Below are 13826 nucleotides of genomic sequence, written 5' to 3'. Positions count from 1 at the left end.
ATTTCAGTTAAAGAAAGAAGTTATTTGTAGACAGGAACCTCATAAATTAACAACTTCTACTCCCCTTCTGTGAGTGGTAGAGTTGGTTAGTGGCATCTGCCAAGGTAAGAAGCACATCCCCGTTGAATCCCAGCTTGATGAAAGACAGACAAAAGGTTTTCAAAAACCAGAATTCCTTTCACTCATCAACAACTAAGTGGATGGAATATCCTCACTCTGAACATCAGGACATGGAATCATATCTCTCTTTTATTGGAAAAACAGTGGGAAAAACACCCCCATCTGGGGATAGCATTGCTCCCTGTAGTTTCCCTGTAGCTGCTGCAGAAATGCAGAGGCAGATGACAAATAATATATATTTTAAAATGTTTCACTCTTTCTGCATCAGCTGATATAGTTTTAAACTTAGAGGAGTTTTGGAAGAATATTCCCCTTTACTTTCTGCTTTGTAAAACCCCTTCATAGGACAGAAACTCCTTTACATATCCATCCTTCTCATATCCTTTTTATGTTGCTGGACTCAGTCATGTTTCAGCTGCCTTATCCCAAACTTTGCCCATGTCTAGGCCACCTATCATGGTAAGACCCAGAACTGAACTGTCTTACTCACCCTACACCTCTGTTTTCCTTGGAAATTAAGCTAAGGCTATTCAGAAGGGAGAATGATGCAGTCTGGTATTTCCTGAGTCTGCATCTCAGAGCAGGGCAAAGGTCTGCAGGGTGTATCAGCAGGCTTATTCACCTCACAAATGTGCTACTTGTATTGGCTGTGCTGAAACTATTTCCTTCTTCTATAGTGAATTTTCAGTGATGAGAGCGTGTGTGTGTGCCTTCCTTGGCCTATGTGATTGCTGGTTTTATATCATTTTATTGAAATTAAAGAAACAAGAAAAGAACAAAAAATCATTAAGTAATCGTAGAGTTCAAGACAAAGCTAAAAAAGTCAAAACCTACTATGAAATAGGTGATTACCATTGTATGGAAGTTCACATTGGACAAATTAATGTCCTGTGAAAGTCATCTTTAGGTACCTGAGGTAGGTCTCTTTAATTTTAATGACTTGGCATTATATGACTTGCTATTGCTTCTGTTAACATTTATTGTAATTCATCTACTAAAGAGAGCAATAAAAAGTCAACAGATATGTGGAAGAAGCACAAGAGAATCATTTTAATTTAAGGCGGCCAGACTAAATAGTGTGCCTTTCTTTATCAGTGCTTCAGTTACATTTTGAGTTATGTTTCTACATTTCCATTTAAATTTTATCCAAAATGTGTTTTTTTAGAGGGAGGCAAATTATCCCTGTCATTATTTAGCAGAGCAAGGACAGCTTTCAGGCATATATGCAAGCTTTCTGCACATAAAGGATTCAAGTTTTGAACCAGAAAAACTTCCTGCTATGTATCTATGTTTTTCCCATGTCTGTATCACATTAATCACATTTTTAATATAAATCCCTAAAAAAAAAAAAAAAAAAAAAAAAAAGACACTTTATAATGAAATACCATAATTGACCTTTATAAAAAAAAAAAAAAAAAACAACTGCTAAAAGTTAAATCGGTGCATTACACCAGCAGAACAGATTTTTAGGAGTGGTTCCTAAAAGAGTGTTTGCTATACCTCTATAGAAATTTCATCTGCAGAGCTCAAAGCACAATGCCAGCCTTTAGTTTGCCTTACATCACACCAGTGACGTATGTGCCTCCTCCTGTGTTCCAGATGAGCAGTGAGGCTGCAGGTCTGTGACAGTCCAAGGCAGTAAAAATGCAGGGTTTATGGTCCTGCCCGTTTCTCTGGATCCACTCCTCATTTACAGTCCATGGCTTATCCCTGCTGGGGCTCAGATCTGATCTGCACTAACCTGGGTCAAGGACCTGACCTGTCAGAATCACATCAGCGGAGCACCAGTGCCACACTGAGGAAGGAGCTGAACTGCAGTAAAAGTGGCCATGATCAGCCAAAGCAATTACACAGTCGCTGCTCCAATCTGCTCCTTTCCTCTTGTACTAGAGAAAAAAAAAAAATCCAATATCACCATATTAAAAAAATTGTAAGTTTTTTCCTAACCTTTTAGCAGGTGAATAATCATCTATATTACACCAATAAAAATAATGTCATAATACCTCCCATTTGATTTTCATAATTAACTCCCTTCTTTCTCATACACTGCTATAATACTTGTAAGGAGCTCCATCTAAACACCTGCATACCAGCTTCTTATTTTCTTGGGGTCACATGCCTAGTCTGTTCTAGCTTTGTTGTAAGCATTTTTGAGTAGGAACCATTTTTATTATGTATTATTATAGAATTTAGCACAAAAATCCCTTGTTCAGGATATAGAAGTTGGTAACACAAGTGATAAATCATGGTAATCATGCAGAAGAGAAACACTACACTGATCATGATGGTAACACCCCCTTCTTTATCCTGCTATTGCTAAATTCAACAGCAGAGCTGTATTGACATCAGATGGTGTGAGATTAGGCTTTACAGCATTATTATTCCATCTGATTTGGACAATATTTTTATAAAATTTGTCCAGCATGAAGAAAAACCTTAACTTTACAGCAGTATACAGGCTGGGTTGACAATGATTCAGATGTAAGTATATCCACAGGGTGAATGTAAGGTATGTGTTCATGTTTATCCCTTTTTATTTTCCCAAGACTACTAAGGTGATGCAGACATGTTGCTTGCCCTTAGATTGATATCTCTGTTAATCTCAGAACTCCCATCAAGATTAGTTTTATTATCTAAGTTAACAGTAATTTAAAAGGAATAGCATTTTATTGAACTTTTGCTTAAATCCAGACAACTTCAGAAAAAGGCAGTCTGCCCTGGCGTGATGTGACTTGAGAGTTGAAACTGCAAGTTCCTCAGAAACTGCCACCTACTTTCATCTGTGTTACACTCAAAGCCACATTGTATGTTTATATGAAGCTCAAATGAAATTACTGAGTTTTTCAAGAAAAGTAGCTGTAATGAAAAATCTTAAATACCATTTTAAAACAGTAATTTAATACAAAACCACAGCATCAACATCTGTGTATACAGAGATTCTATTTAATTTTCATTAAATAAGGTAATCAAATTATCATTCAAATATCATTTGACACCGTAATTCCTTTTTTATTATGTGTTTTCTATTAGATTGGTAGGCTAGTCTCATGCAAAGACTGCTGGCTGCTCCATTCCAGCTGCTTACACAGGAGCCCCCACTGGATGGCAGTCACATGCAGCTTTGGAAATAATTCAGCATGGTGCTTTAACTCAGAGACCTCTAAAGAAACCCTAGGACGAGTGTTTAAAAAAAAAAAAAAAATGTTTCTTTAATTAGGTAATTCTAGTTTAAGACAAAGACATGCAATAAAAACAGCCACTGTTCCCTAGACCCACTGTCTTGTGGTTCATCATTTCATTCCAGGTGCCAGGATTAGAGAAAGGCATTGCTCAAAGCTGTGGAAAGCAATGCAGGTGCCCCCTGACAAGAGATGGCAGAGAAGCAGGAGCTGGCTCTATCACTGATCAGAATTGTTTGCCCTAAAAATTTGGTACCAACAGCTTTTAAACAGAGATTTATTTTAGCTAGGAATCAAAGCAACCCAAAGCTTCAGACAGTCTTTAAAACAATCCACAGCTGAACCCATTGGGATATCTTTCCCTGACTTCAATGAAATGTGAAAAATATACCTGCGTGGCTAGATTCAGGTTTTTTTATTCAGTACAATAGATGTGTTTAAATGAGTAAACCTCAGCAGTGAAGTGTCAGTTCCTGTTAGAGCCTGCAATGTAACACTTCATTGCTGTTGTTGCAATCCCTTTTGCCTCTGTGCCGGGATGGAATGCTCTGCTATGCTGAAATCTCAAGGGAAGGTGTGGTCACTGAAAGGATTTAGGGTTTTTTTTAAATCTGGCCGAGGTTACTGCTAGCTAACCTGTTCCAAGATGGGCGAAGAATCCAAATCCTGAGCATTACCTGAACACAAAGGCAGTCTTATCATGCCACAGCTGGCAGGATTTGATATTCTGTAACTGTTCATGCAAGTGTTAACAATGGTTCATCATTTAAATTAACTTTTCATTTTCATATCTATTCTACAGACACAACACATGTACACAGGTAGAGGCAGCCTGTACATTTGGCAGGGCTGACTTTTTCATTACTTGTTACTAATAATTTGTTACTCAGACATTTGGTACATGGCTACTGCTTTAGGACATCCAACATACATCCATATGTTGATTATAGACATAGATTGATATTTAATTAATTTATTCATATTTTATCTTATTAATGGTGATCTGATCAACAGCACTGCCTAGAGTGCAGATCACGATAAAAAGAAATATTTTTAAATTGCTCAAGACTGATTCTGAACCAGAAAGAACCCAAATGTTGATGATACTGACAGATACCAATGTAACTTGGTATCTGGTAAGTTGGTAAGTAGCATGCCCAATTATTTTATCAGAGCTACTTCAGCATATTTTAAGTCATATTAATAAAAGGAAAACCTAGAAAATTAATCCTGTGCATGTACTGGATGCAATTCCACTGCAGGCAAAGTAGTTACATGAGGTTAACCTCTTGACATAGGAGAGGATCAACAAATCAGTGTTTTGTTGATTAGTTTTCACCAATTTTTACCTGATAAACCTCTCTAAAGTCTATACTTCTAATTTAATAAACTTAAGGGTAAATACAATGAGAGACCTAAGCCATTCCTATTTTTTCCTGAAATATCAAGAGAATATTTTTTACTTGATATGCCTACAGCTCCCCCTGAAAATGGGTCTGGCACTTGCAATGTTGGATGCTGGGACATTTCCCTTCCATCAGGAAAACCAATAGCAAGCACTCAAGTGGAGTCTCTATTTAGTAGGGCTTGAGGTGGTTGAGGTTGGGATCTGTTTGCTATTTTAAGTCTTTGTATTCACTTGACTACACTCTTTCCAAAATAACTCCTTTCAATATGAAGTTATATAACTCTAATTTCAGGTAAAATATGCATTTCTGCTCTTTATTAAAAACCTGAGAAAAACTGTTCACAATACTTTGAACAAACTAACTGAAGCTCATTATTTTCTGAGTAAGAAGATGGAACTATTTTTTTTCCATGTATTTATCTCAAAATAATCGGTGTGAGTACTAGTTGTGATAAATTAAAAATAATTTCTGAACATTAAGACTTATTAAACCTCTCTTGCAATCTGCAGAGACTGTTTTTCCTGTCTACTATGTATATAAAGTTTTCTTCTTGGGGTTTTATGGGGAATTATAAGAAAGACAAGACTCCTCCAATTGTTATAGTTTTTTGAGATGGTTGCTTTTGCAGATTCATGACACCATAGACTTTACAACTACCTGAGCTCACAGTATTCCAGGGTATCAGGGCATTCAGCCTTTCAGTTCTATGATACCTGTCATTCATTTACTTTTAACTACTGAACTGAGCATTTGCAGTATCATTAAAACAAAATAATTCACAATACTTACATTTTTAAATTAGAAATATGGCAAAAAGATATGTGAAAATATCATATGCCTCATAGAGTTGCCATTTCCTGAGAATTACTTTTGCAGTCTGTTGTACTCTGCAAAGTCTTAAATCACATATATGATTTTGTGTTTTGTGCCAAGGCAAGGGCAGAATAAAATAAACTATTACTGCTCTGTCCTCTTTAAGCCTATGTAATAAACATGTAAATCTGAGAAAATAAATAACAACAGTAAAGATAAAAATTCATTCCAATTGCCTGTATGAAATGTGAACTAAAAACTCTACTGAGCTATATTAAACTATGCTAATAGCAGTATTAGTAAGCATAGGCAATTCATTTCATTACTCTCTTTCTTCACATTTTTCTGTTAAATAGCTAAAAGCCAGGGGAAATATGCTAATGTAACATGATTGCTGTGCCATATTGGGGACAATATACATTTCCTATAGATTAAACTATTTAGCTAAGTTGATTACTCTTGAATTTGTTTCAGTTTCAATAGGCATCATCGCAATCAGATTGAACAACATTCTCAACAAGAAAATAATAAGCATGAAGTGCAAAAAAAGAATGCCTTATTAATTTATGACTTTTCTGAGAGAGAAGAAAATTGCCCAACACCTGAATTGATCTCAAATTCCCAGCTATGTAAATCTAGCTTTAGCAGTATCATAGGTCCCAAATGGAAATCTACTTCTATGGAAAGAAAAAGTTGTTCTATTATTGATACTGTTGTTCTATTTAGCAATTGAGAAGCACATAAGTAAAAATTGATGTGATTCTATAGAACAACATATATTCTGTATAAGTATTCTCCAGGCCTTGGGAACTGTGGCAGATATGGAAGGAAGGGTATACACTATGTCTTCCCTTTATGAAAATGAAAGTAGAGTGTATTAGACAGTTACAAGAGATGGCATAAACTCTGTGAAGTAGACCTGACTGATCAGAACTGTAATAAGCAGATCAGTTCAAAATACTCATAATTTCTTTTCTCTTTCTCCAGCTTGATCATTATCCTCCAACAAGTTACAGCCTGCCAGCCACATCTGACATTCAGTTCAATTCCCCAAAGGCACTATTCCTAGGAAAAGTTATAGGTAAGATTTCATTTTATACCTGGGATAATGGTGTGTGTTTAGCAGGATGCTTGCTGGACACTTAATACAAATGGTGATACTAGAGTTATACCTGAAGGAGGGGTTATGTTCACCCTGTCACAGAGGCTGATGGGCACACAAATAAATAATTTTCTGCCATGCATAGGGAAAAAAAAGGTATGGGCAAAAAGACCCTTGTAAGGTTGTCTTTGTGAGGTTTCATTACCCTCTCAGTGTCAGATGAAGGCAATCCAAGGAAATCACTGAGACCACTGCTTCTATCAGGAGATACTGAACTTATTTTGAATATTGGCATTCACTGTGAATGATATTGTTATTGTGTACCTTTTATTATGTCTTTAATCTGTACAGATTGCTTTCTTATCCCAGAGCATCCTGTGGCAAACCCCCATTCTCTCCCACTAACCAGCAAGGTCTTTTGGAGTCCATAACACCTGCAGCAACACCCATCTGGACATTTTCTATCCCTTTTATAGATTTCATGGTTATTTCCAGTGCAGCAGCACTGGCCAGCTCCCCAGAGGAACTCAAGGGAAAATAGAGGTTCCTTGGTCTCACTTTTAGACCATCCTATATTCCATTGCTTAATTTTCCTGCTACTGGCTTCTTACATGAATTTCCAGGGTTACTCATTTCATGAAGCAATTCTTCACAACAATTATAGTTTGTAAGGAGGGCTTTTTACCCTTTTCAGAGATGAAGGGGAATTAATATTATTTCCTGAAAGTGTTTTATACAGAGATATGGTTGATTGAACTCAGTGAAGAGCTTAATCCAGAAAATTGCAAACTTTTATTTGTTAAATTGTTAAGGCATTAATCTGTGAACCTTTTGCCCTGTGTTTGGAAGTAGTAAAGAAATTAACCACACAACTAATGGGATGTTTTGTAGATACGTTTTTTCATTTATTTTGTTTTTAAAATTTAACGTATAGGATTTCCAATGAATGGGAAATTAAAATCCTTTAAAATAACTGGCTATCAGAAGAGTCATGAACTATTTTCTAGTACTTTCCAAGTCAGTTCTGTTGATGGTAAAAAAGATGATGCAGTCTGATTTTGGTCAGTCTCTGGAATCTGGGTACCTTACTGCATTTAATTTGGGCTGCTGGACTGGAGCTGATGGTCTGACTTAATTTTTTTAATAGCATAGCATTATATTAGTCCCATCATATTCCATTTGGGAAATTTTTTTTTTTTTTTTTTTTTTTTTTTGCTTCTTTGTCTCTGCTTGTTGCTGTCTTTGCAGATAAGGCATTTTATTAAGCAGAAAAATTTATCACTACTAAAGAAACAAACAAGAAAACAAAAAATAAAACCCTTTTTACGCTTTCTACCAAAGAAATATTGAACTTCACTACAAAGAGATGGAGTTCCTGGTGTCAAATGGCTGTGCAACTGGCCATGTCTGTTGATGAACTTTATGGCGCAGCTTTGAGTCATGTTGAATGAGGGGAGAGCTCAGTTAGAAGGGTAACCCAAAATCAGCAGTTTGAAGGGCAAAGTAGACATAGAATTCAGTATCTTTAAAGCCTCTATCTGTCACCTCACGCTGACTAGGCATATTTTAGTGGTCTAGAGGGATTAGAACCAGCAGGAGATCTGGATACATAGATCAAGTTGCAATTTGTGCCCATATGCAATTACATTTTCCAAATGGGCAATATGGGAGTAGCTTCTCATTTCACTGCTGCTCTGGCATCACTTACATTCAGTTTCTGTTGTTCCCATACAATGCAATTCTTATTTGTCAGCAAAAATGAATGCAAGGCCCTATTTTTAAAGACAGATGGGTTTTTGAAGAGCACTCTGTAACAATCTTACTAGGAAACGGGTCTTCTGTCTGTCTTATTTCCATTTTTATTAGTGTTATTTGCATAGGAACAGTGGCTTCTGCACCAGCTGTGCTTGCTGTGATAGAGGGTTCATCTGCTCCCCATCAGAAATGATCCCTTGTACAAGACCTACCACAATGCAACACCTCTCTGCTCTAGGTTTGACAATGACGTTGGTGTTGCAACAGTATGGCTGATTAATAAAATGTTGCTTCGTAACTGCTCAGAATATTTTCTGTAAAGCAGGATGGTCATATCAGAACAACAGCAAAATGTTTGAGTTGAAATCAGGGAGAACTTTTCTTCTTTTAAGTTGAGACGCTTTCTGTTTCCTTAAAATTCTGTTTTAAAAATGCATTTTTTTTTTCAACTGGCTTGAAAAATACTAATATTAAATCATTGTAGTCATTTGGAAAACTGGAGGTACAGGCATTTAGTATATAATTCTTACCCACATGGAATGGATTATGATTTGAGGTGTAAAATAAAGCTGAAAGACACAACAAATGAAAAATCCTATTTAACATGAGTGTGTAGTAACAAAAATAATAGCACTAGAGAAATGCAGGATCTCACAAAAGATGATAGAAAGGTATTGTTAATGTTTCAAGGAAGTTCTTTCATCTGTTCTTTGGGTGTATTTAGGCTTTGATGGCAGACAGACAAGGCAAGAGGGAAAACCAGGATATGTGTATGATAAGCTATAAAAACGAAAAAGTGAAAATTAGTCAATGTGACAGTCATCTACATTTTCATGTAGGCTGCAACTTGCAGCTCATTTCTGCAGTAGAATAGACCAGAGGTTTGATTTTTCCATTAAGTGTAGAGAGTTTGGATGCAATATTCTGCTCTGTCCTCACATCCTTTTTGGGAACTACACCTGTACTCTCTTAGTCTGTACTTTATTATTTAAAGTGGAACGTTTCTTTGGCTTTTAATATGTATTTATAAGGAATTAGCTAGACATAATTACAAATGATTTTGTGAAAGTATAATTCTGGTGAACAGGAATAATTTGAGAGTTTGTCTAACAGGATATATGATTGAGCACAGAAACACCAAGATCAGACAAGAGTTACTCTTGAGAAAGTGGCAGGGAAGTAAAGGAAATGCACTTCTTGACTTCATTTCTACCAACAACTCCAAATTAAATTGTCTCTTTTCAGAAATACTTAAATATCCACTTGGAAACAATTGACATAATACAAGTAAGCCATCATAATACAGATAATCATTTTCAGAACGGACACTTGTCCCTGCAGCTCACCTCTGTGGGCTCCATTTTTGTCTCTGCCTCAAGCTGTGCTCTTCAAGGACTTCTAGTGATAGTAGCTGAAAGAGAAATATGTTTCAGGTCTGCCTTCCTTCTTACAAAAGCAGCTGCCATCACTATACAGCTAAAGAGAGGTCCTAGAAATCAACCCCAAAGGCCTGGATTCTTTACACAAGAAACAGTTGCCTTGAGAAGATATGACAAAAAGTCAATTTCTAGATGTGGTGGGGTTTTCCTAACATTAATGAAAGATTTTTTATTGTTACCTGATTGGAGTTTCTGGCTTTTTACTGATGTTTGTGGTGAAAATTGAAATTGGTGAGGAGACATTTCTCTGGATTCATTGTGACATTCAGCACCTTGGACTGATGGGAGGTAAGACCAGCTTACATCTAGCCAAGTAGTTAGTCTCAAATGTGCAAAGCAGAGAACACAGAAATACTTCACAAAAAGGAGGACATAAATGATATTGCTTCATGGCTTAGGTATGGTATATATAGAAAGAAGAACTCCTTTTTTTCTTGCATGGCATCTTTCTACCAATAGATACTGAATAATAGGAGGCAAAAGTTCATAATGCTTCAAATTTCCAGCAGTGACCAATGGCAATATTCCAAGAGGTAAGTTTTCTTTACTCCTAGATAAGATACTTTCTTTTATATACAAAAACTTGGCAGTTTGGTGCTTCATCTCTTGTAGCTGAAAAACATCAATCATGTAATTCATGTAATGTAATTCAATGTCATTCAATGTAATTGTATGAATGTATATTCATACAATGTAATTCATCCTACCCAAACCATCACACACCTTTAAAACCAGCTTCTGATCTCCATGTTTCCACACAACTGCAGAGTTTCATCACTTAGAGGATTTGCTTCATGTCAAAGAGTTAACATTTTATCTTTTTGAGAGCATTTACCATCATTAAAAAGGGGGTATTGTTACCCCTGAAAAAAAAATTACGAAGGATATAGGCATAGTCATATTTGATGCTTAGTTTCAGTATGCTTTTAGACATTGACATCATCTGATATGAAGTTGTTGTTAATATATATATATATATAAAATACCAGTTTAGAATTAGATCTCTATACTGTAGGGCACTTTTTGTCAGCTTTTAAATTTGTATCTTAGAAAATAGTGCAGAGCTCAAAATAGATCATGAATAATCTAAAAGTATTCATCTGCTACACATCTTTGACATATATCTACTACTGCTTCATGATCATAATGAGGTTCACACCTCATTATATGTTAGGAGTGTGGCATTCAGAGCTGCACAGCTTGAGCTCTGCTATTCTCCTTCATTTTGCAGTGCCAGGAGACTCTCTGAGTGCAGGGTAGCTCAGCCAACTTTCACTGATAATGAGAAAAACAGCTAGCATGCAGTAAATTCATCCACCAACTTACTTCAAAGTAACTGCCTGCTGCTTCATTTCTGAGCGCCAGCATTAACATTCAGTACTGTAATCTCACAGAGAATGCATCTTGTCATATTGGGAGCCCTCCTGCTACAGCAGGTAGCAGTTGAATATTAAAAATGTGCTTTCCCCTGCATGAGTTATGTGTGAATTGTCATACAAAAATGTAACATCTGGACAATTCTTCTTCTCCTACTCCTCCTGTATCATGCCGTCATCTTGGCTGAAACACCTCTGGGATTAAATATTGCCTGTATCTGTGATCTCAGATCTGTCTGTCCATACTCACTCTTTAAAGTCTTTCCGGTAAGGGCAGAAATGTTACACAGCTCTTCTAGTCAAAACCTTACCAAAATAAAAGTAATTTTTCTTTTCTTTCAGACCTCTGGTTTTGATCTCTCTGGTTCTTCTCTGAGAAATCTTACCTAAAAGCCATATTCAGAAAAGAACATTTCCCATCTGCAGGTCTCCCAGTCAAGGGACATGATAAACATTTTGAATTGCCAATTTGACCCAAATAACTTCTGAGGCAGAAATTAGGATAGCCCAAGTGAATTTGAGAACCAAAATGAAGAGAAGCCAAGAATATTCATTGATGCCTCTCAGTATCCATGCAGCATCTTCTGTTGTAGCTCCAGAGAGCCAGAAGGTAGACCCCAGAGAAAGTAGATTAAATTAAATGCTTAGATAATCTCAGTTGTCATGAGTATAGCCAGCCTTGCCCTTCCAAATATTAGCTGTAGTCATTTCCTCCCACAAACTTTTCACTTTATTCCTTCAGGTGATTCTGCACCTCTCAGCCCCTCTCTTATACTTTATAATGGCAGCTGCCTTTTCATTTCCTGTTGCACTATTCTCTGTGAAAGGACTTCACTGATTCCCAGTCTTCATATCTTCCATGGGCATTCAACAGCTCCAGAAGGTCACCTTTTACTCTCATGGTCTTCTAACACACTTACCAGCCTCCAACAGGATGAAGGAGTCTCCTAAATTCCTAAATTCTAAAGGTATTTTCCTTGTGGTTTAACATGTCTCAGAAAATTGATTCATATAAATCATTCTACAGAACCTTGCTGAGAAAATAATCCCATTGTTTTACAGTTCTCTCCAAAGTGTTCAGCTACCGGCTCTGAAAAATTTAAAAAAAAGAAAAAGAAAAGGGAAAAAATAAAAGGAGATTGTAAGGCAATTTAATTTAGTTAATGCCATTTTGAACAGAGCATTTGCACAAGCCTTATCTGACATTCAAAACAATGATAACACTATTTAAAAGCAATGGAATATAATGAAAACTTAAACTCCAGTAATTAGACTGACCTTTTCCTAGCTTCTGTATTTTGTTAAGGTGGCATATCTTGGTTATACAACTTTTCCCTGCCACAGGAAGACAGGAATTATATTGCCTGTTCTGTGTAATATCTAATACTAATTTATTTCAAATGCAGCTGCTTTCAAGGCTCAAAGAAAGGAACTGAAAATGACAGGGACATCAATAAAACCTGCCACTGGCCTCATAAAATTCTAATGGCATAGATAGCAAAATTGAAGAGCTCAGAACACCTTCTTATAAGGTGTTATATATAAGGCTTATAAATCATTTAATAAAAAAAGGTGTTACACAGTCTGAAAAAGCCCAAGGTATTCCTGAAGCTGAAGGTATAGCATCTTATAATTTTCCTCCAAATATATTCAAAGGAAAAAATCAAAAATCTCCTAAGATTACAGACAGAACTGACAAAAAAAAATGTCTTTAATAAGCCAAGGCACAAGTCTTAAAATTTTATATTACTTTACCTAGCTTGGTCAACCTCTGCCCATAGTTCCAGGTATAAAAGATTCAAAAATATTGTGAATATGCCCTGATGATTTGATCAGAAATAGCTATAGATGTAGCATTCTGGCCATATTATTTTGGCTGAGGGTGCAGATTATATACATATATACATTCTACACATGATATATATTTGCTATTCCTTGTAAGAATAGCTACAGAAATTATGTCTAATTCAAAACTCACTCATTGTTTGACAGTTAAAAAAAAGCTCAGGTTTTATCTGACACTTGTTTCACTTAGGGAAAAATCATAACAAAACAACACACAGCCTGCCCAAAATATTGTAGAGGCTGTCAGACAGAAAGGGAAGTGCTTCATTTCCCATGTTTTAGGAGATCACTGGGATCAAGTCCCTTTCCATCAAGATGTGTACTAGTTTTCACTCCTACCATCAATAAATTGAAAGTGCCTATGTCTTCCTGTGATCTGCAGTGGCCTCTTATACCAGAAGCGCCAGAGGTTTTCTAGAACCTGGAGAAAGTTTGCTCAGGTTGCTGGAGAACCTGGGAAGAACAGGGGATGTGGGATTTTCTGGAGTATGAAATTAGACAGGAATTTCATGGTATGTGCTACTGTGCCTTAGGCCTGGACAACTTTCATTCTCTCAGAGAAGCCTGGGCTTGTCCATGTGGTTTTGGGCTGTCCAGATTTTTAAGATGAAATTTATCTCTGTTCTTCAAAGGCTCAACATGATCTTCACACTACTAAACTCTGGTTAAGGAGACTGGATATAGTATGTAAAGTATGTTTATATTGTGCTGCTGCTCTTTGCAGGAGAAAAAAAACACCTGTTCTGCATGAGCATGTTCAAGACATAATGAAACAACATGTTCCTCAA

General features: G+C 36.4%; 1 protein-coding gene across 5 annotated transcripts in view; it reads left to right on the top strand.

The window, feature by feature from the left end:
- CNTNAP2 (contactin associated protein 2) overlaps nucleotides 1–13826 on the top strand; it is a 1072692-nt gene that overhangs the window by 1000765 nt on the left and 58101 nt on the right. For all 5 annotated transcript variants that reach the window (XM_031503926.3, XM_077786381.2, XM_085573411.1 and 2 more), the window contains one exon: nucleotides 6509–6602. In XM_031503926.3, coding sequence (XP_031359786.2) covers nucleotides 6509–6602 — 94 coding nt within the window. The remainder of the gene's footprint in view (nucleotides 1–6508; nucleotides 6603–13826) is intronic.

This window comes from Lonchura striata, chromosome 2, assembly GCF_050655825.1.
Source record: "Lonchura striata isolate lonStrDom1 chromosome 2, ASM5065582v1, whole genome shotgun sequence".
NCBI classification, from domain to species: domain Eukaryota; kingdom Metazoa; phylum Chordata; class Aves; order Passeriformes; family Estrildidae; genus Lonchura; species Lonchura striata.
The sequence above is the reverse complement of the archived record's forward strand: the minus strand, read 5'-3'. Positions and strand labels throughout refer to the sequence as shown.